At 37.9% G+C, this 24,458-nt stretch overlaps 1 protein-coding gene across 8 annotated transcripts in view; it reads left to right on the top strand.

The window, feature by feature from the left end:
- Nucleotides 1-24,458, top strand: part of PRDM2 (PR/SET domain 2) — a 145,743-nt gene that overhangs the window by 48,688 nt on the left and 72,597 nt on the right. For all 8 annotated transcript variants that reach the window (XM_054009046.1, XM_054009051.1, XM_054009050.1 and 5 more), the window contains one exon: nucleotides 6,626-6,752. In XM_054009046.1, coding sequence (XP_053865021.1) covers nucleotides 6,626-6,752 — 127 coding nt within the window. The remainder of the gene's footprint in view (nucleotides 1-6,625; nucleotides 6,753-24,458) is intronic.

Genomic DNA, 24,458 nt, shown 5'->3' with positions numbered 1-24,458 from the left:
ATATCACTACTTTTTGAATATATGTTTTAAATAATTTAGTGCAATGTTACTTGTCTATCTCCTTGAATGCAAAGCTTATTTTTCACATCATTTAGTGTGCCTGAAATTGCTTCCTCCTTAATGTGCCCTGATCTGTCTCGGGTACAGTTCACCCCTACTCTGGTGCATAACCTTTTTTTTTTTTTTTTTTTAAGTAACATGTAATAAATGCATAAAACAAGACAGTATACATAGCTCCACCCATGTTCCTTGATAAAATGCTCTTTAAAATTAATTCCCATTTCTTTTTGTTTAATGTTTCCTCCCATGCCATACCCACTGTATTCAGTTGTCGTCCTTTGTCATGTCTGATTTAAATTGCAAGCTCTTGGAGGCAGGGACTTTGTCCTCATATCGAAAGTGGCAGGTACCACTGGTTCTATGAATTTATTCAGAGCTGTAGTACTCTCAATGTTAGATGGATAGTCTTGCAGTTAACGTGGGTTCATGAACATTTGGAATGGTGCTGCTCTCCTCTCCTAGAAACTTTGCACAATATGTTTTTGTGTGTGTATACATTAACCTTTCACAACTGTCATGTAGATATTACTAGCCTAGGGACACAATTTACTCACCTGCCCCTTGTCACAATGATTGATGAAAATGAATAAAACTAAGGAGATTTCTCTTGGAAGTGTGTTTAAAAAAAAAAAAAAAAATCTACCCTAGAAAAGAAGAATTTTGCAGTGATGGCGTGCACATAATGTTCTCTATTTTATTGTTTGACATTCAAACTAGTACTGCATAACTAATTAAAATACTGCTCCCACTTAGTTTTTCCAAGTTTTTTCATGGTTTTGTGGATTTTTAGTCTGTGACTCAAAAAGCCCAATTTCAAAATATTGGAGCATTGTAATTTTGAAAACCTCTAGGCCAAGATTAGCAAAGTCTTGTCTGTCTGAGCATGTTTAGTAGAGTAGGGCCTCAGAGCTATGTAGATCTTTCATTGTTTTCCCATTTCCAGTGTTATTAGCTAATAGCAAAATTGCTCATTTGGGACTTTCTGTTCTAATGAAGGTCTAGGATTGAATATTAATGTTAGAAAAAATGAATAATGTTGCCACCCTTTACAAGGCGGTGCTTTCAAGTTAGGAGGACTTTTGTAGGCTGCTTTGTGTACATCTTCCTAGTGCACATGCGTAACTGGGGGCAGTTCACCCCAACTATTTAAATTTTTAATTGGTTTCTAAATTAGTCATTAAAAAACCTATTTTTTAATTAAAGGAGTTGGTTTAAAGTTTACATTAAAATTCTTGGAAAAATATCTTCACACAATATGGTACTTAGCACTTTGTCTTCAAATACTAATAATAATTTGCAGTGAAAATTCAATTTGAAGAAATTTTCTAAATCTGCTTGATTAAAAAGAGGTGACCAACTTCAGGTGAAATTAATTTGTTTATGGAAGAGCCCATTCTATCAAGTTACAGTACTGTATAGATAAAATCCGTGTAAGTACAAGACACACATAATAGCTCAAGGTCTTGATTTGTAGTGCCACAAATGTAAATCAAATAATGGAATTTGATATTTTCAGGTGTAAACACTGCACACAAGTACAAACACCTCCATCCAAAAAAAGTGCTTCATTATTACGAAAGTAGCACTATGCAAGAAACTGTTCCTGTCTTGAAGAATTTACAACCTAATTAGATACGATAGACAAATGCTGTAAAATTACTTATCTCTCATCTTCACGGTTCCAGAGTGCAAATCCAGAACTGTTAAAGAAATACAAAACAAATAAGTACACTTAGGTCACAATGTACAGTAAATGTACAATAGATGGATTATTCTACAATTGAATACCTATGGATGGATATTAATACTTTGGGGGTGAAAGCAGATATGTTTTCATCTAGTGCAGTGGTTTTCAACCTGTGGTCCATGGATCTCTGGGAGTCCACAGACTATTTCTAAGATATCCAAAGGGGTCCACACCCCAATTGGAAATGTTTTAGGGGTTCACAAATGAAAGCAGGTTGAAAACCACTAATCCAGTGCCTTCAGTTAAGAAGAGAGAACATCACAGGGTAAGGGGAATATACCACAGACAATGCACCACAACCTTTAACTCGGTCCCACCAGGGATGCTGTACTTTACATCATACTTTTAACAAACTGTTTCCTCCCAACACTACTGCACTTAACATCCAATCTAATGGCTTTGGGAGAAGGTAGTTGGTAAAGAGATGTGTTGTGAGGGTCGTGTTGAGGGGGTTAGAATTCAGGTTTCAATGTGTGGTCCTTAGTGTTATGGTAGTTGTAGTAATGATTAAGGTGTGCGCCTCTGTCTGGAGGAATAGAAGTATTTATTGTTCAGTGGCTTAACTTTTTTAATTTCTTTGCTTTTGTGCATTGGTCATGTACTGCTCTTATGAAGAACTTACAAACAACAAAGTTCTTTGTGTATTTATGTTCAACACACAACCTTCAAACGTTGCAAGATCATGTACATGATAAGAACCAGCACTACAACTATAATGTACATATGTGCTTATTATTGAATTATGCATTACCTGTAAGATACAATATTAATTTTTGCAACTTTTAAAAAAGTTTGCTATAGACAGAATTTAAGGGAGTGGCTCAGGTAGGTAAGATTTTTTTTTTTTTTTACTGGAAACTCTTACACAGGAAGGTTCTCTAATGCTAGTCTTCTGTTTCTAGATACAGTTGTATGCTAAGTCTACATCAAAATCAAGTGATCGTGGATTTCCTCAAAGGAGAGCTGTTGCTTTAATTAGTATTGCTAATATAGGAGCTGTTCTATTGCACAAGCTTGGACTGATGAAGGCAGGCCGCATCTCATTTTGGAAGGACAGGGTCAGAAGACTTTTAGACATTGATTTAGCAACTCAAACATCTCACTCAGCAAATTAAAAGGGAAAAAACAAGCAACCATGGAACTGACAAGTTTCATGGTTAACACAGCACTGAATTGCATTGCTCTTTGTTGTCAACACATTGGAGGTTTAGATTGGAGCAGGAACCTTGCCTTCATTTTTGATTATATAGCACTACCACATTGACGCTGTGCAACACGTGTTCCATCAGGTCTCCAAAACTGCAAATGGAAACCAAAATCTTAGGCTGTGCTCATATTAAAAGTTACACGTGTTTAACCATATTTTAAATCAGTTTAAACTTGTGTAAATGTCTATGTAGAGACTTAAATTGATTTAAACCTAGCATATATTGCTTTGTTAACCTGGTTAGCATTGGCCTTATATTTTATGTATGTGAACATGTCAAGTGTAATGGTCAGTGCAGTTTTACACTTGGATTCTCTGAAACTAACCTTTTAACTTTCCTGATTGTGAGGATTAATTGAAAAAATTTATATGCCTTGGAATTTAGCAAATCAGGAGACAATGGCTCTGATAGCCAAATAATAAACATTTTTAACAACAAAGTATATAGTTTTAAAAAGTACTATACATATTTTCTTTTCCTAAAAATTATGTAATACTTAGCTAATATGGTATCCATTAGATAACACTTAATGTAAATATTATTGAACTATATTAATCCCCTTATACCAAAAACTTGAAACCTTTTATAAATTGTAACAGTACTCCCATTTGTTGTTAAAAGAATCTTACGTCAGTAGACTTTTACCAGTAATGAATGCTAAGCTGTGCATGTCACATCTTGTAATGAAGAGATTCTGTTTATAAGTACTCAAAACAAACTTATTTATTACCGTTTTTTTCCAAACTAACTTTCAAAAACAGTAAGATGTAAAGAATTTTGGCTTGATCCAACTCCTATTGAAGTCAGTTTGGTGTAGGCCTTTTGTTCACAAACAACTTCCACAGAACCATCATAACACATTAATCAGTTCAGCAGGATGGGGGACCATAAGTAACTCATGGTTGGCAGTAGAGGAGAATAGTGAGCTCTTCATAAACAATGGTCTTTAGGAAAAATTGACATTTTTTTAATGCTATGAGCTGACTTACATTTCCTTTACAAAGAAAACTTCTAGATACTTTTTTTTTTTTAAGGGTAGAGGTAAAATTGATTGTTTCTAGATGTCCCTCCGTCCCCCCACCCCCACCCCAAAGCACGAGGGATTGCACAAGCCCCAAAACCTAGATCTGATCATGGTAAAGATCATTATAATGTGGATGCCTGGAATCTTGAATCTCTTGAGTTCTTCCAGTATGTAAGGGTAAAATAGGCTTTTTCCCCCCTCTTTGGCTCAGGTGAAACTTAAAATAATAGCTTGAGATCCCTTTTGCGCTAACCTAATTACTTTAAACTTATAAACTATTTCTGGCATCATACTATTCTTCAGCCACTGAAAAGGGTAGTTGCAGTCACAAGGAAGAAAGGCATTTGTATCTAGGGCCAATGGATTTTATTCCCACACTTGAGTAGAATTGTTCTGAATGGAGAAATGTTTAGGAGATTATTTGAAAAATATAGGTACAGAGGTATTTCCCTCTTTTACTCTGCTCAAGTGGGGAAAATCTTTAAGGGGATTCACTAAAGAATTTATGATCCTCGTGATGCTATTTAAGACCACATAAAATTACCAGGAAAACTATCAATTCTAGTATGGAAGAGCATGGTAATGGCACTGAGATATCTGAGTAGTAATCGCAATGACCTATGCTTAGTTCAATTTCTTGTTCCTTTCCTTTCCATTCCTTTCCTTTTTTTTGAGTTTCTCTGTTGCATAAAGACTTAAAAATAAGTGTGGAATGGCACACAATTCTCTTATTATTGGGCGTAATTCAGGGGGGCTCAGAAACATGTAGTAATTACCTTCCATTTTCTTCTCTTCCTCTTTCTTAGCCATGAACTTTTCCTGTTAATGTATGCCTTAAATTAAGTTCCAAACTCTCAACTTTAATAGATGGCTGATTCTATATGATTTTCTACTATATATTAGGGTTACCATATCTAATAAATAAAAAAAGAGGACCCTCCACGGGCCCTGGCCCCGCCCATTTCCCCACCCCAACTTCGCCCCTTCCCCACCCTAACTCCGCTCCCTCCTCCCTCCCACTCCTAGCCACGGGGAAAAGGCTGCCCCAGCACTACCGACTTCATGGTTTGCCGGGCAGCCCCCAGACCCTGCGCCCCCGGCCGGCGCTTCCCCAGCGCAGCTGGAGTCCGGGAGGGGAAGCACTCAGCCGGGGGCGCAGGGTCTGGAGGCTGCCCGGCAAACCGTGAAGCTGGTAGCGCTCGGGCTTTGGGCAGCCCCTATGCCTCCAGACCCTGCGCCTCCAGCCGGGCACTTCCCTTCCCGGGCTCCGGCGGCGCAGGGTCCGGAGGCACGGGGGGGCTGCCCGAAGCCGATAGCACTCGGGCAGCCCGGCTCTTAAACAGAGCCGAAGAGGAGCAGAGCCTCCAGCCGTGGTGGCTCTGCTCCTCCCCGACTCTTCGGCTCTGTTTAAGAGCCGGGCTGCCCGAGCGCTACTGGCTTCGGGCAGCCCCCATGCCTCCGGACCCTGTGCCGCCGGAGCCCGGGAGGGGAAGTGCCCGGCCGGCGGCTGGGGTCCGGAGGCAAGGGGGCTGCCTGAAGCCCATAGCGCTCGGGCAGCTCAGCTCTTAAACAGAGCCGAAAGTCAGGGGAGGAGCAGAGCCGCCATTTTCCCGGACATGTTCGGCTTTTTGGCAATTCCCCCGGGATGGGGGTTTGACTGCGAAAAGCCGGACATGTCTGGGAAAAAGAGGATGTATGGTAACCCTACTATATATAGTCCTTTCTTATGCTTTTTTGTTGTATTACAGACAAGACTGTCTTGTTTGTGTAATGTAAATAGTTGCAGTTAAATCTACTAAAATGAAGAAAACATTTAAAATTACAGTATATAGTTAATTAAAAATGTTAGATTGTGTATCCTGAGTTCAGAAATAGATTTCTTTAAAAAAGGCAATATAATATATACATGCAGAGCAAACTTACGAATGTAAGCAGAGTTGTGCCTCGGTAAAATTTCGCTCCGCTTAACCTGAACTTTCAAATACATTTTTAAAATTTGTTGTATTTAAAAAAAAAAAAAATAGATTGGGGAGAAATAATCTAGAAAGTGTCTCATTAAACAAAGTGTCCTCATTTCCCCCTGCTAGGAAGAAAACATGGTACAGGCTTTCTCCATCCTCTATCTGAATGGAACATCTTCTATGACCTACTTTCTCTCCCCTTCCTCTCGAACCACAGCGCTCGCTTTTTAAATCTTCAAATCAGAACGGCCCTATTTCCCGCAGACACTGAGCTCGCCCCACAGTGGGCGATGAGAGATCCAGATTGGCCCGGCCCGGCTTCCAGGCAGCGTGTTGGTTCGTGCCCTGGGCCAGTGCAAGGGGGTTGGACACGTGCAGTCCTCCCGCCAGCAGAGGGGGTGCGGTGCCGCAGCGCCCGCCTGCCGCAGCCCAGCCGGGAAGGGTTAAGGCGCTCTTCCGGTTGGGTTCGTCAGGCAGTTGGGCAATCCGGCCGCGGTGCAGGGGCCAGCTGTTGGCAATCCCCACCGCGGGCGCCACGCCCTCCGGGCCCGAGCCTGCGTCTCCGCCGCGAGCCAACAACCCGCGCTCTGATTGGCGCCGCGTTTGTCTCTCTGCCTCCTTGCAGCCAATCGCGCCGGGCGAGGAGCTGTTAGTCTGGTACAATGGGGAAGACAACCCCGAGATAGCAGCTGCTCTGGAGGAAGAGCGAGCCGCCCACCGCAGCAAGAGGCACTCGCCGAAAGCCAAGAAAGGTAAGCGCTGCCCCTCCCCCCGCCTGCAGCCCTCGCCGGGGGGGGGAACCGCTCCCGCTCCCGCTCCCGCTCGGCCCGGACACGGGCGGCGGGGAAACTTGCAAACTTTTCCCGAGCCGCCCGCCCGAGCAGGCACCGCGGCAGGACTTTTCGGCAAGGAGCAAGTCTGGCGGGGTGACCTTTTCCAGGCTCGGCGGGGCGCAGCCGCGCGGAGTTAAAGGGACAGCCCCCCCCCCTTGGCGAAGGCAGGCGGGCATGCCAGCACTGTCTCCTGCGGAAAGTCGGGTCGGAATCCCGGGCGACTTTTGTGTGGCATGTAGGGCTTTCTAACTTGGATCCTAGACAATAGGAAACACGGAGGAAAGGGGCGGAATCCTGGATTGGGGATTAAAATATTCAAGTTTTAACTTTGTCCTAATTTTAAAAAAAAACTTGAGAAAAAGAAGGGTGATTTTTAAAAATACATAAAAGCGGTGGGTTTTTTTATACACCTAGGTATTTTTATGCTTTGCAATCTTACTGTAAGGTGGTATTAGATGAAATAACAATATTTACCATTTGCAGATTGTAATCTCCAGCTGACATTTTAGAAGGGATTAAGGTAACAATATTGCAGGCCTCACTGGGTGAATTCAGACAGGATGAGAAGAGCAATGTACTCTTGTAAGAAGAGCTGTAGTTAACTTAAAGCCCACAGTTTTAAGTTTAGTTCTTTATCTGCTTCTGAGCTCAACTGAAGTTCGGGTGATGATACGTTCAATATTACCAAATACAATCCTAAGATTTGCATTTCCTTGGTGTGTTAACATCATTATCCGAACATAAGATGTGTTCGCACCACAACACTTAAGACTGGGTCAGTATTTTTTTTTCTAAATGTAAGCTCCTTCTGCATGAGTGGGGTTGCTGTTAACTTTCTTCATGCAAATAATTTTGTCATGCAAAGTGTCCACAGAGCAATCATTTTCTTTTACAAATTATAAAAAGCTGATCTGTAGTAGAAGTAAAAAATGCAGATGTTGATTCATAAGTTTTAATTTTTAGGACAATAGCAATTTTGTGGTTTATAACAACATACAGCCTGAAAATATGAATTACTGCTTTTGGCTAATTTTTTGGAGAGTTTAGGATAGGAGGAGAATAATTTTGGGGGGCATAAGGATTATTTAATTTATATATAGGATACACTGAACATGTCTTAATTTTTCCATATATAATTTAATAAAGATGCTAAAAATGTTGACTTTAATGTGCCTCTAGGACAGCCAGGTTGGTAAGTATGGTTGTATTTAGCTGCTGTTTTGATTCAGTTATTTTAGGTCAAAATCACATTTTTTTTTAAGGGTGATACTTCAGTTTAGACAATGTTAAGGACTAAAGAAAAGGTAAATATATACAGTAGTGTGCATGTGTTGCTGCCATTTTTGTCTCAGGAATACATATTTTGTAAGATTCCTGAATGTGTTTTAAATGAACCAATAAAAAAGTTAGTGAGATTTTGAAATGGAATCAGACCTGTAATATTCTCTTTAAATACAAATTTATGGCCCAGTCATGCTTGTGCTGAAGTTCACTGTAAAGCTCATATTGGGAGCAGGAGCAGGATTTTTAGAAAATAAACTTGAACAGAGGACAAAATGTTATTTTAGCATTGGGTGAAGCATTAAATGACTGTTTAGGTTGCAGTAGGGAACAAATCTAAAATTCAGATACTGATTTTTATGACAGTGGTAAAATACCTCTTTAGCACATACTTAGCAAGAATTGTTTAAGTCCATTAAAAGCAGATTTATGCCTTTTTAATAAATGTTCATTAGCCTAGTAAATTACAGTTTTGGTGTGCATATTATTTATCCAATAGGCAATAATGGCAACCTCAGAGATTATCATTTTTTTTTTTTTTTTTTTTTTTTTAAATCACAAGAGCGAGGAGTGGCACATTTTCCTAGATACTGAAATTGTATTTGTGTTAATGAAATTGTGGACAAATCTTCACTAAACTAATCTCACCGTTCCTGAAGTTGTTGTTACTTGATTAAACTAACAGTTTGGGATTAACTGTTCATGTCTGGACAAAGTTTTAATTAGAAATAATCGCATAGAGGATATCATCTCTATTTTGTATGTTTAAAAACCTCTTATCCCAGGCTCTAGGTACTTAAAAAATTAAATAAACCACACTCTATCGAAAAACCAAAATAAAATAAAAATTTAACTGTTTGTAAAAGGTAACTTATGTGTGGAATTATACCCCTTGGTCACCAGGCAAAAGTAGAACAAATTCATCACAAAGATTTGCCAGCCATTAAGACTTCATAATCCATGCTTTAAATGATATTGCACATGCACATCTAGATGCATGGTTGAAAGTTCCCTGAAAACATTTGCTCAATATGCCGTAACAGTCAAAAAAGCTAACAATGTTAGGAACCATTAGGAAAGAGAGAGATGATAAAACAGAAAATATCATAATGCCACTGTATAAATCCATGGTATGTTCACACCTTGAATACTGTGTGCAGTTCCAGTTGCCTCATCTTAAAAAAAATAAAAATAAAAATAAAAAAGGCATTAGAATTGGAAAAGGTGTAGAGAAGGGCAATGAAAATGAGTAGGGGTATGGAACAGCTTCCATATGGGAAGATATTAAAAAGACAGGGATTGTTCAGTTTAGAAAAGAGGTTACTAAAGGGGGATATGATAGAGGTCCATAAAATTGTGAGGGGTATGGAGAAAAAGGAAAGGGGTATGTTGTTTACCCTCCCCCCTCAAGAACCAGTGGTCACCCAATGAAATTAATAAGCAGCTTTAAAACAAACTAAAGGAAGTACTTTTCACAGTGCACAGTCAACCTGTGGAGCTCATTGCCATGGGATGATGTGAAGGCCAAAAGTATAATTAGGTTTAAAAAAAGAATTGGATAAGCTCATAGAGGATAGGTCCATCACTGGCTATTAGCCAAAATGATCAAGGAGGCAACCCTAACCTCCGGGTGTTCCTAACCCTCTGACTGTCAGAAGCTGGGAGTGGATGATAGAGGATGGATTGCTCGAAATTGCTATACACTGTTCATTCTCTCTGAAGCAACTGGCACTGGCCACTGTCAGACAGGATACTAAGCTAGAGAGACCATTGTCTGTCCCACTATGGTCATTTTTATGGTAGGTGTTCCATACTTTCCATCCTTCGTGTGCTCAGCGATGAGTTCTATTTGTTTTGTTAACAAATTTTATTGGAATAATTTTAGAGGGAAAAGGTGTACACAGTCTGTTACATTAGTATTTGTAATACTTTGGTGCTATTCTTTGGTATTCAAGCTAATTGACATGTAAGCAATATAGTATTTTTTGCTTTCATTGGGAGCCACAGCCATAGTTAAGGTTGCTAAATGGTTTCCAGTATTACCCCTTGTCTTTTCTCTCTCCCTCTCTCACAAGCACCCTCCCCCTTTCTGGAAATTGTATCTCATCTCTGAAATTATCCAAGCTGATCTCAGCCCAGAGGTTGAACTTTTATGGAAATTTTAGGAAGTCGCAATCAGTCATTTGTGAATTCAGCAATGATGAAAAAGAGTAACTTTCTCTTTTTGAAAAAATTCTACCCCCAGTTGTTTAAAAGATAGTATATTACTTGACGGTAGCTGGTAGAACTGGGAGCTGAAATGTCAAATAATTTTATAGATTAATTCCTACTTTACCAAAGCTGCTGTTTGGTTCCTCAGGAGAGTTGTGAAATTTGAATGATCATTAGAAACCTGACCAGGATCGTTAACTGCACATGACATTCTGTATTCTGAGGTGAAGATTTTATCCCCTTCATAGGTCTTAAATACACCAATAGCTCTTTAGGAAATATAAAATCATACAGTTTAAACAGCTATGAATGTGTTTACTTTAGTAAATATGCCTTTTTTTACAAGAGAAATGTTGACGATTTATAGTTTTTTTTTTGTTTTTTTTTACATTTTAAACACTCTATTTTTAACGATATCTTTTTATTCAGCTTGCTAAATAAAATTATATAACAGGTATTTTCATGTTTGTATTCAATTAAACAACTATCCCCCGGCGTTTTAACCAGTGTAATGCATTTAGTAGGCAAGAATTATCTTTAACTAGTCATTGGATTTTGAACAATTTGCAGTAAACAATTCTTTGGATTTTATTTAGCCAACTGATTATTTCAGAGGTGTGATTGTAATATTTCGCTAACAAATTATCATAGAAACTCCATTGTGAATTTCCAAATAAACCCTCAGTCTCCTCTCAAACAAAGTCTGTTTCAACAGTGGTTTCTGCTAGTATGAGGTTGGAATTATTTGCTTTGCAAAGTTCAGATAGCAATTAAGCATGGTAGGGAGAGGTTGAGATAGGTGCAAAGGATAATATTGAAATTATATATTCTCCACTGATTCTCTCTGGCCTCTCAGTCTGACCTCTGTTTCCAAGCAGTCATTGATGGTGGTAGTATTATAATCCCTCTTAAAGCAAACACTGGAGGACCTCTGGTATTCCCCACTTTATCCTGATGTTTCCTGTTGCCTTTGCAACCATTGGGTTTTGTTTATGCCTAAATTATGCCTCACAGAATTCCAACTTTATATACTCTCACTGTCTCTTCACCAATCACTTCTGATCATACAGCCTAGCTTTAGTGTCCGCATCCTTCTTAGAACTCCACTTCCAGAATGAGATACAAGAAGATGTAAACAGCTAGTGTCTGATTAACTTCTAGCTCTTCAGATTGAAATACATGATTTACCATTTTTCTTAACATTTCATGTCCGCCTAGGAGTTACTAGGAAGAGTTCCCCGAAAAAGACTTCAAAAACAATTATTTCTTTATATGTACTTGAAACTTTGCATGTAAAAAGACAGTACTACGTGGAGTGTGTATTCTAGGTTTGGGGGGAAATTCAGAGTAAATAAGCAACTGAAAAATCTCTTTTTGAGCTTTCTTAGGTGGCATGTAAAACTTTTCTCAGAGCCTAATGAAGCTGCATCTCCTTTGTGAGAACTCTAGATTTGAAAGTGACAGCAGGTGGGACTGGGACAATTTACATGAGAAGATTGTTTCAGTGAGGCCATAGCATGCAGAAAAATCCTCTAAAAAGCATATTTTTAGCTGAATTCTGTAAATTCCAAACTTTCATTAGAAAAAAGCTTAACTTTTTAACATTTTTCTGTTGTGATAATACAACCATCACAATTTTAAAGTGAGGTGGTTTTGACTTTCCTAACCCGGGATTGCAGAAAGCTGTCTCAAGCCAAACAATTGTATTAACATAGACTTCTTTGCATTTAATTTTTTTAAGAAAGGTAAAAATTTGCAGTGACATCAGGTAAGTAGGATAGTCATTAATTAATTACTCTTTATCTTCTCTTTTCCCCTCTACACAGCACACTTTAGGTCTTATAAAATTAATGAATAAAAAAAAAGTTGGAGCCCTTAACTAAGGTCCAAGGACAGCATCTGCCCATTTCTAGATGTTAGTGGTGAGGGTTGGTTTCACATAAGGGCATTACCTCATTAAACAGAGGCAGCTCCCCATATTTTATACCAGTTTTTGGCCCGTATGTGTAGGTTTAATCATCTGGACATTTGGTGTCTGATACATTATTCAGTTCCTGTATATAGGAGCATGGGGGGAGGTGGCGGTCAAGGTGTGTGGGATAAATTATTTTTTTTAAGGGCATAGTTATAGAAGGGAGAAGAAAGAGAGAAATATAAAGGAGGCGGCCAAGAAGTCAATGCAAAAGTGATGCACTGAAAATAGTACAGGAAGAAATGCATCATGGTTTTTTAAAGAAAAGAACTGCAGTGTAGCCAAGCAGGGTAAGGTACCATACCAAAAGCAAGAGAGATGCAATCAGTGGCATTATAAAGTAGTGGTAAATAAAAAGTTGATTGGCAATATACAGTTAAATACAGTACAGAACTGTTCTGTTTCTTTAAATTGCAGTAGGGAGGTTGGAGAGGGCATGTATATTTCACTCTTGTAACAAGCAGTTTTTTTTAGAATTCTGGGTACATTTATCAAGCCCTAGATAAGACTAGAAGATGGATTTCATGCTTACGCTTTTCTAATATTTATTTCAATCGTGTGTGTTTTTTGGTTTGGTGGGTAAACCTCCTCTTACGGAACCAAAGGCTTTTAAACTTTCATTATTTTTCACGTTACTTTCATAGTTCACCTTGTCTTTAGAAGTGTTTTTTTCAGAACTAAATCTCTTAAAACTGGATCTTTAGGATACACCACATTATCTAATGTAGTCTACTGCTTTGAGGTATTAAATAAAGGAAAACTATCTGGAATATCTACAACCAATGACCCTCTGAACCAAGAGGAGGAAAGATTGGTCCAGTTTAACCAAATAAAACTCTGGTTTCTCATTTATTGCTTTCATAGTCTCACACTGGAGAGGAGTGTGGAACTTTTTAACCGTTTGTTTTTCTTCTGTGTCTGTTTGTCCGGGCTGTGCTTCTGAGGTGTATTTGTGTGTCTGCCGTGTTTCACTTAGTACTTCATCCAGACCCCAAATCCCTGTGGTATAAACTCAGTTACAGTCTGGCATGAAAACTGTATGTGCCTCTCCTTCATTTCCCCCCTCTCTGCAGAGTCAGGCTAGTAGATTAGAACAGAGTATGGGGCTGCATTTTGGCAAGCTCAATATTTTCTTGCAGGGAGAAGTGAGTAGGATTCTCCGATACTCTAGGTCCTGTCTGCATTACAAAAATCAACCACGTCAGGTGACCCAGTGAAAACACGCATTGTAGTATAGCCGGGATCTGGTCATACCGTCGGGTCATACCGACATCACCGTGGGGATGTTTGGTGCAGAGTACTAGTCTTATAACAGTCCTAATGCGACTGATAACAAATCCATGTTAAAACTCTACCATAAGTGGCTCTACCACGGAATAAATAATAAATTTTGATATCTAGCGTAGTTCTGATCAGATTTCAGACAGGGCCTGAAAGGTACAGTGGTTCTCCTTAAAAGATACTGTTCATTTTGGAGCCACTGTGGATCTGGAGAGAGTAAATTAACAATTAGATTAACTCTGATCAGTTATACTTAGTTATTATGACATCTTTATTAAAGGCTGCATATAAAGTTCAGTTTTATTCTCCTGTTTCAGAGACACTAAAGGAACACTCAGTCTCCTCTTCTCTTGGGTCTTTCAAACAGAAATGGGGAGAAGTGGGAAAATGCAATTGCAAAGCCACAACAATTGGCAGAGGGATTAATTTTATTTTGTTTTTGTCTAAAAGTGGTCTGTATTTGGATGTGGCATTGCTTCTTTATGGGACGGTTTTCTCACATGGAACTTTATATAAAGAACTGTAGTACTCTGAATAGCAGCTCTTGAGAATAATATGGGGTGTGTTTCTTTATTAGAAATACTGCATTTTTTTTCTGTAACTTCCCCTTCAGGATTAATAATTAACTTGTTAAGTAGGAAGGAATATCAACATCTCTTTGATCAGATTTCTTTCCTAGGAAGAAACTGTTTCAGAAGTAGCTGTGTTTTGATGTATTGCAGAACTAAAATTGAAGAAGGGTGAAATGACTTGCTTAAATGGGTGTGTTTATTGGGACACCTTGCAATTTCCTGCTGATTTCACAAGTCCTTTCACTTTTGTTTTGTTCCAAATTATTTTTTTGTAGACCTTAGTTCATCCTGTGCTTTGCTGCACATTGTGCTACCCTCATTTGGACATTTTTTTCCCATAGAGAACCACTTAAATATACAGTTTGAACTTGATGACACAATGCAGGCCTCGGATTTGAAGTTAAAAGAATAATTTCATTTGAATAAAGGAGAATGTGACCTTGAAAACTGTACCATGTTTGGTACATTTTTATATTTAAAAAAAATTAACTCTAGAAATACTTGAAAGGAGGACACTTTCCAAATGTAAAATGAAATACATATTCAATGGAGAAGGACATATTAAATATAATTTATAAATTGGGCTTTAAATAATCGTACATTTGTTAGTGTTCAGCTGCTTGAATATTGCTTTATGTGATGAGATCCCTACATGTAATAACATTCTAAGCCAGAGGTTGGCAACCTTTCAGAAGTGGTGTGCCGAGTCTTCATTTATTCACTCTAATTTAAGGTTTCGTGTGCCAGTAATACATTTTTAATGTTTTTAGAAGGTCTCTTCCTATAAGTCTATAATATATAACTGAACTGTTGTTGTATGTAAAGTAAATAAGGTTTTTTAAATGTTGAAGAAGCTTCATTAAAATTAAAATGCAGCGCTCCCTGGACCGGTTGCCAGGACCCGGGCAGTATGAGTGCCGCTGAAAATCAGCTCACGTGCTGCCTTTGGCATGCGTGCCATAGGTTGCCTACCCCTGTTCTAAGCTATGCAGTGTTGCCAATCAGCTGAAACTGGTTTGGGCCAATGATTGAAAAACTTACTAGATACCTAGTAATTAAAAAGTTTAAACCTACTAGCCAGGATCCCATACAAAAAATATGGAGGGAGGTCAGCAGCAAGGTCCAGAGGCAATGCCCTAATGAGAAGCTTCACTCCCACTCCTCTTCCCCAACTGATCTGAAGAGCGAAGGTGCTGGTATTCCTATTAGAGGGCCGCCTCTGGCCCTATTTGGAGAGTGTATCTTTCATGTTAGCCTCTGTGTTGTAAATATCCAATAAATTTGAGGTCACGAGGGCAATGAAACTCTTCTCTTTTGCCTCTTGATTGCCAGAGTGTTGCGGGGAGGGGGAGGAGGCAGGAGGGTTGCTACCTCATATTTCTCCCTCCCTCTGCCCCCATCCTCCCCACTAAATGTCTCCAGTTCCTGCCTCTGCTGCTGCTCTGAACTGTCCCAAGAGTGAAATTGACATTCTAGCTTCCCTGCTGCCCCCAGGGGTTCAGCATAGCAGAAGATTGGCTCAGTTTTTAGGAGTAAAAAAACATCTGTTTTTAAAAAATTGTTTGCCTTAAATGATGTAAATTTGGTCTCAAATTATGTAAACTGATTCCGTCAAAGATCCATGTTTCCAGGGATAAGCTCCCAGCAAGTGTTGGAACTCTGCATGTTCTGGTAACTTTGCTATATATTTCATTTAAAAAAAATGAAGAAGAAGAAGAAAGTAAGTTTTTGCTTCAGAGAGATGATTACAGTTTCACGTGAACACTAGAAACCATGTTTATTCTTTGACTAATTCAGCATCATGCTAAACTCAAAAGCCTTGTCTACTGCATATATATAAAATTTCTCTGAAAATTTCCAAAACTCCTACTGCAATTTAATTTCACACTTATTAACAATGGGAGCACTTCTGTTGCCACTGATTGTCTTACCTTACTCAGATCAGGACTATATGATGCTTAAAATAGAAGTGGCTGCCTGCAGCTTTGTGTATCTACTTGGAGTCAGTGCTAACATCCCCGCTCTTAACACCGCTGGTGGAGCTGAACTGGTGGTAGCAACAGAAAAGCCATGTGTAGACTCCTCATGCTGCTCATGTGGACTGCATTATTTCATCTAAGTAACCAAAGCAGATTATGGGGTCTCGCAACAAGCATCCACTATTTATTCACAGAACAGGTAGTGCAGGCATCCCCTATAGCCCCTCATGTTATCCTGTCAATGTGTGCTAGTCCTGACCTGGAAGGAATAACCTGGCTACCATGCCTATTCAGACTTGATAGTGTTTTTAGTTATTTATTTAATATAAACAGAATTGTTGACAGCACAAATTATTTTAATACAAAGCATGACAAATACAAAAAAGTAAGGCATATAGCAGAGTTGAGGCACTATAGGTTGAGTTACATCAGGTATGCATATTTGTATAAAGTATATTCCTTTTTCTTTTTTTACTTTATCCCATTTAGTCCATCTTGCATCAAGTTGTTAAGATGTGAATCTAATCTAGGCAGTAAATTGTTCTGTTTCTCTTAATTGGTTTATTCTGGTCGACCAGATTTCTGTAGACTGTATTTGTTTTTCTGACTATACCAATAAAGTTCTAGACTGAAGTGACAACATTTCTGAACACGTTGTCTAGTGATATACACAACTATGGGTCCCATATTGAAAATAACTTACGCATAAGTCACAAACAGCTCTCTAAGATTAATTAATTTCACTTGCATCTAACCTGGGCTGGATTTGATTCAGGGACGTGGAAGTTGGGAGAAAAAAATACCAATTTTTTAGTTGATCCAGTTTTCTCTTAAAATTGTCTCCTTTACTGGTAAGAGGAAGATTTTTTTCATTACTTTGATGGTGAGCCATAGGGATGTGAACTACATGTTCATACGCAACCAATAAACACCAGTTTCGTGCAGCAAAGGCCACATGTTTGAAGGCCTTCCCATACTTGGTTAGAGCATTTCTTTCCAACTCATGGAAAAACTATTTAGATGTTTGCTAATGTAAGGCATTTAAAAATAGGGTGCAACTGATTTAGGAAACTGCTTTCAGTGGACTTTGAAATTGTGTTCAGACGTGGAATGGCAGAGCAGCCTGCTAATTTTTATTTCTGCAGAGTCATTTAATAGAAATTGCTTTGCTGGGTCTGACCAGTGGTTCACCTAATCCAGTATCCTGTCGCTGACACTGGCCTGTACCAGGTGCTTCAGAGTAAGTTGTACGGCTATGTACGGGCAGGGAGAAGCGTCTTCCTAACCTCGAGAAGTTAGTGGTAGCTTTACATGTCCCAAAGCATGAAGATTGCAGTCATCTCTAAAATTTTATTTTATCTACTTTAACTAAATGGTTTTTGTTTATATAAATTTCTAATCCTTATTTTAATCCCAGTAAGAGAATTGCCTCTATTTCAGCATTGATTTCCAAGAAGTAGTTTGTTTTGTTTAAAGTAATTCCTTTCATCTGTTTGGTTATTTTTTATTTGTTGCCTGTTAATTTAATTGGATGTTTCCAGGCTCTTTTAGTAAGAGAGGTAAACAGGAGGGAGCGCATGATTGACTTTATATGTAGTCTTATTTTATTTACCATCATCATGTCACATCTCCTCCTCCTCCTCCTCTTAAATCAACAAGTTATAATCTTTTTAAATTCTCCTCATCTGGAAGTCTTGCCATGTGTCTAATCATTTTAAGTGCCTATCTCTAGTCTGCTTCTATTTCTGCTGATCTTTTTGAAATTATTTGAGTGATAATATACAAGATGAGGGCATATCATCAATTTATATAATGATGCTATATTTTCAATAGTATTCTTTGTTCCTTAATGCAGTCCAACACCTTCCTTGCAATCTTTTGATCATTGAGAATGTTTTCATAGGGAGTTCTTGATTGTTGTTTTTTTTTTTTTTTTTTTTTTTTTAACATTTCACTAAGGACTTGTCTACATGCATAGTTGCAACATAATATGTGGAATTTTAAACCAGTTGATTAAATCAGTGCAAAAAGTTGTGTGGACACACTTATAGGCTTGTTTAGATACAGCTTAAGTCTGTAAGGCACAGGTTTTAAATCAAACTAAAATAAGCCTCTCAAACTGAGTGTAAGGTTTACGTTTGTTATCGAATCCATCAATGTGTATGAGTAGTTTGGATTGTTCCTTTCAATTGTCTGTCTTTGCTTTTACTTACATTTTGAATTTAATTGATTATGGTGTGTTTTGCCCAGTTAATAAGTTTTAATTAACCCTTTAAGTTTCTTGTAATACCTCCTAATCTTGATTAACCTAACTTCATTGTCTACCTACTCTTCCAGGTCATTAATAAATACATTAAATAACGCTGATCCTAGTATGCATCTGTGGGGCATCCCACTGTTAACCACCTTTCATATTAAAATGGACCATTTATGGCTAATTTTTCAAATGGCTAAATTTCTTAACTCTCGTTTATGCTTTCAGAGAATTCTAGTAGGTTTGACAGGTATGACTTTCCTTTACAGAAATTATGCTGGTTTATGCCTACTATATTATAGTCATTTAGATGTTTTATAACTCAGTTGGTTTTGAACCAGTTTACCTAGTACTGAGAAAAGACTCAATGATCTTTAAAACTTTTGGCTGAGTGAATTAAGAATCTCCTATTGAGTGTCAGATATTCATTCCTTAATGTTCAAGTTTCAGCATCTAAATCCTCCCATACCGTTATTCCCTCTTTGCCTGAGGAAGGGCAACCTCAGTTTGACCACCACTGCATTTTAGCTATTCTTGGTGGGCTAGTCAAAACCACCCAAGTGATTTAAGTCAATGGAACTTTTTCTCCTAATTCACTTGGATAGTTTTGAAATCCCACTCTCAGTGACTGCTTGCCACTAGGTAAGTAGTTTTCGTTAGGAGTTGATTTAGTTATTAATCTTCTCTGCATAATGCTCCTCAGCAACATTGATAGATTAAGATGTACGCTTTTTAAAATTGAAGATAATGCTATCACTTATTGTAGTGGCTGTATTGCAGCTATTGTGTAAATATTCACATTTGCCCCTTTACTATTCCTAAAGGTTGACTGTAGAAAAGGATATTAAAATTAATAAAAATATTGGTATACATGGACACATTTACCAAAATGTTGCCAGGCTTCAGAGAGAGATTTTGAAAATTATAAACTTTAACCACTTTAGGATTTAATAAGATAAATAAATCTCTTTGACTTTCAGTGGGAGACACACATCCTAACTTCCTTGAGGCCCTTTGAATATCCAGTCTTAGTCACATGTAACTTCCATTTGAATGAGATTTTTGCTTAAGAAAACATCCAGGAGATCTGAAAGTGGTTTAAACCTAATAACGTTATGAGGAGTTTCACACTCTGTTTCTATTCCACACTATTCCAAGCACTGCAGAGTGAATATTTTCCCAAACTACTTCCATTGGAATAAGACATCTAAAGTACGAGATTAATTTTTGCTGTCAGGTAAATAAAATTGAGCTTTTCTTACCCATTTCACATAAGAATTACAAAGCAGTAATAGTACAAATGTTTTCTGAACCATAAGTTTAAGCCCCTGGTTTGTAAAGAAATGCTTAAATGGTGCAACCAAGTTGCACATTATATTCACTCAGTGTAATTTAAAAATAAAAAAGAGTAGCTTGTAAGAGTGGTATAAATCAGATATAATATTGAATTCAGCCTTATAATAAAGCTTCACACTCAAAGGTACGGTGTTTCAACTCGTATGGACCCTTGTCAGGAGTTGCAAAAGCATGGTGGACTTTGTTCTAAAACTTTATTAGTGGCGACCACATTCTTAGCTGTTGAATGTCAGTTTCTATGTTCTCTGCTGTCCCAGATATCAGGAGATTTTTCCTGTTCATTCTTTCATAAATAAAAATTTTCCTAAGTGCTTTTTAGTGGAAATCATATTTTGTGTGTTCTTTTTAAAGCTGTATTTCAAACCGTCCAAAGAAGTGTGTATGCAAAAAGAGCCTTTATAATGATCAGAGGTTTAATTTGCTCAGAATAGGTTGCTGACTAAAGTGATTTTAGCCCAATACTCTCATTATACTTGTGCTCCGACTTGTATACATTTTAACCTTTTTTGGTGGAAAAATAGAAGTTGCTGTTCCTGATAGCAGTTTTATGTTTAGTGACCTTTTCTTGGCTCAGCCTGATATACGATTTACTGTTTGTTTTGTTCTCTTGTGATTTGATGCAAATTGTAACTTAACTTCTGTTGTGTGTTCTGTCAACCAATACACCAACTGTACTGCTCCTTCTGTTAGGCAAGAAAGGCACTAACTGAGCAATTGGCGCATTGCAGCTATAGTTGTCCTTTGGATCTGCAACTCAATAAGACTTTTGGTCTTATAAAGGCCTGAAATGTGGTACTCTTGGAAAATGTTCATTGATGCTGCTCTTGAAATGAATGAGATTCTTGCCTTCATATAGAAAGTTGCGGGAATATTCTGGAACCCAGCAGTATTCCTTCAGAAATGTGCAGGAGAACGTAAATGATCCCTTCAGAGACCCTATTGCACTTTTAAAATCATGGGGCTACATAGTGTTTAACTTGTTACCCTCCCCTTGTGTCTCTATGGATCCAAAAAGATGAATTGTCACTTCAGAGTTGGAAGGAGATGACTGCAAGTTTAACAGATGTAGGAAGGAAGCAAAGTGGTTTTTTTGTGCATGCAAATGCATACATAGCCTTAATAGTGACTGCCTAGCTGCAGTTAAAGGTATATTTGAGCATTGCTAGATTGGAAAATTGCAGTGTATGTGATATTAACTGAGCCTTTTCACTATGGCCTAAGTTTCAGAAAATATTGAAAGAGCCTTAGCAATGTTTTTTGTCCAGCAGTACTTGTTGAAAGAAATCTTGTACCGTATTTAACATTGTACACTGATATTTGTCTTCCATTATTCTGAGGCTTTATATGTCTCGCTGAGGGCTGGAATAAACCATTGCTTAATCTCCAGTTTTGCATCCTCTCTATTCAGAGGTTTTTTAGAAAATGTAATGGTTTTCTTCATGGCAAATTATAAAAACATACACTTCCATACAACTATTATGCTTATTTCTTCAGTGAGAATGTATGCACTATTTTCATTTCTGTTATGTGGTGTCAAATTCTTAAATGCAGAGCAAAAGACCAAGGAGGAGAGTAATCAGTGTAAGTGGGAGGTGAATAAATAGCCCTTTCTTGCTTTAGCAACAGATGACAACAGCATGTATGGTTGTAAAGTAGACTTGCATAATGAATCAAATCTGACCCCACAATATTCTGCAGGTTGTAGAATTTGCAGATACCAGTGAGGCAGTGGGACTCAATGTGATGCAGAAATTATTGCTGATCATTCCATCCAGATTAATTTCTTGAACTTCTGAGGGGGAAGTTAAAGATGTTGCACATCTGGATGGAAATTGTTGGTAGCATTACAGAAATTATCATTGATAAGCATGCATACTGAATGATTCTCTATTATCACAATCTTCCATGAAACATGAATTCTCCCCCAGTTTTTGTGAGCACTTTTAGTTACAGGTCTTGTGATTTCATTCTGCTTACAAACAAGGAAGAGGAGGAAAGGGTTTAATGGTAGGAAAATAGCAATGTATAATGATAAGGTAGGTGAAAATGCAGAGAGAAATGTTCCATTTTGGTGGTGGAGAGAAAGTTTTTGACAAATGACATTTCCGTGATCCTGCAGGAATCCTGGGTAAAATAAAATTTAATATTGTAATAAAATGGCTAACAAAAAGGAAAAATTAGATAAATGTCAATTTAACACGTGCAGTTTATTTAGCAATTCTGAGTATTTTTAATTTCACACTCGGGGGGGGGGGGGGCAATACCTAGGGGTTACAACACTTGTAGGTAATTTTCTGTTTTCAACACCTCTGAAAGACTTTTTGGTCTTTCTCTCCCAGTGGTAAACAGACAGTCCAACGACCACAGTCCCAATGCTCCAGCTAGATACAATGGCAGCCCTGTTCCCGGGTTTTGCAGTCATTGCACAGCTGTGTTCTCCAGGTGAAGCCACAGCCCATGTTTGGACAGAACCATTTAGACTTCTTTGCATTTTCAGACTTCCATGCAGTCCTGTCTTCCTGCACCAATCCTTTAAAATCTCTAATTGGGGTGAAGGTGGAGGAAGGAGCCTTTCGTAGTGGCAGCAGCACCAGTAACATTTACAGGAGGTACAGTAAGGACATCAGCTTTTGGGTCAGCATTAACACTACTACAGCCTGAGCATGTGGTGTCTTAATGTTACTGGTACTGGAATTCAATATTTTTTTAATAGAAATAGAAAATACCAATAAAAGTTATCATATAATTGAATAACCGATTGGATAACGAATATCCTAGAATATCATAACCAGTGGTTTTTAGCACAGTTCTTGAGTAAGCTTTAAAATATAAAATACTACTCTGTATAAGGCAAACCTTTCTTATTGGAATTGCTATCCAAATCATAGGTAGCTGAGAAGCACTACTACTTTTGAACAAATGGCATTTTAAGCACATTACATATGAGCTTTGTGGGGTGAGTTTCTATGATGCAAATAGTGGTACCTAAAGTGCATACTCTTTCTTATTATCTCAAAGCAGTGACTGGTTGTGATTGAAAAAATACTTACTTTAGAGAGTGGAGAAGAATGGAAAAATTATTTGAATCAAAGTAATGCTTCATATTTGTTACATTTCAGATTTAGGTGCTAGAACAACTCTTCTCCATTTTTGTCATGTTATAGTAATGTGTTCCTAACTGTATTGCACATGAAGAGTGACACTGTATAGAGTGCAGTTATTTCTAGAAATCTCATTGAACTATTTGTTTCCAAACTCACTTGTTTGCTTTTATTTTGTTGTTTAATAGTCCGCTAAACAAAATCTAAAGGAATGTAACCAAAGAGAAAAGTGCATTTCATATATGGTTGCAGAGTGTATGTGTTGTTAGCTATCAAGAGACTTGCCTAAAGCTTGTAATGAAGTGTCGGAAGCCATATTATTAACAAGAATGGGAGGTACTTTGCTTGTAATACCTGAAAATTTTTACAGCAGTTCTGACATTCTATAATACTGATTGTTTGCTTATTTTAAGTTATACATGCTGCTCTTTTAACTTCCTAAGTGTCAACATAGATGTAGGAAGCAATTTTTTAATCTCATAAAGACTGTAAAAGTCACAAGTTTAGTTATTTACATTCATTTGTTTTAATTCCTATATATAGTTGGCATGGCTAAAAATATCAACATATATATACCATACTGTGGTATTTGATTTAAAAAAAGAAACAGCTGTCATGGTGCAGTTTGCAATTTTTGTATAACTTCCCTTGTGTAAAGAAAACAGTGTTTTTGTATACAGGAAAAAGAAATGTTGGTATCTTTGAAAGGTAAACGGCAGAAGAAATTAACTACTTGATTCCTATCAATATCCTTAAATTACCTTTAGTTCCCAAGGAAAATGTTTGGACAGATGCCAACGTTTTCAAAAGTGGGACTTTTCCAATGCCCTTAAGTGACTTAGGCCCACAAGTCACATTGACCTCCATGGCAGACTTTTGAAAATCCCCCACCTAATTTTAAGCTCCAGTATGAAAATTTTGGCCATACTCCATAGATTTCTTTTCCTATTCTTTTAACTGGGAAAGCTATTTTGTTGCAAAAAAGAGTGCATATCTTCAGATCAGGATGTAAACACGCCCCCACGCTTAAATGTTATTATTTTGTGTACTTACTGTGTGTGAATGTACATAGAAAATAGGCATACAAAGTTGTGATGGTGCTTGTTTGTTGTTTGCCAGAGAGATCACTCCCTGTTAGACAAATCCTGTTAATGGTTCATCTAACCTCCTACTGAGTTGAGAACTGATACCACGTCAAGTTACTATGAAGCAATTGTCAGATTTCAACGGTTTCCCCTAAGAATCTAAAGGCAGCGTTAGGAGCAGGTTCTCTTTTCTTCTTGATGCCTGTGTATTCCTCCTACTCCCACAATTTATTTTTCCTGTTCAACTCCCTAGTTGTGTAATAACTTTTTCAGTGCAATTTTCATGTGAATATTTTTTTGTTTTAATGACTTTGCTGGAACAAGAGCTGCTGCTTCTGTTTTTTCACTGTATCCAGATTAATCATGATCGTGTTTCCTGGGACATTCCTCTCATCTGTTGTGGTAGGACAGGTCCACCCACACTGATGTCCAGTGCTGTCTGAACTTTTCTACTCAGTCTTGCAAACATGTGATAAAGCAGGGAATTAAACCACATAAGTGTTTATCTACCCATTTTGAATAATTGGTAGATA

This window comes from Malaclemys terrapin, chromosome 19, assembly GCF_027887155.1.
Source record: "Malaclemys terrapin pileata isolate rMalTer1 chromosome 19, rMalTer1.hap1, whole genome shotgun sequence".
Lineage (NCBI taxonomy): Eukaryota > Metazoa > Chordata > Testudines > Emydidae > Malaclemys > Malaclemys terrapin.
Note: the sequence above shows the minus strand (reverse complement) of the source record. Positions and strands in the feature narration are given on the sequence as shown.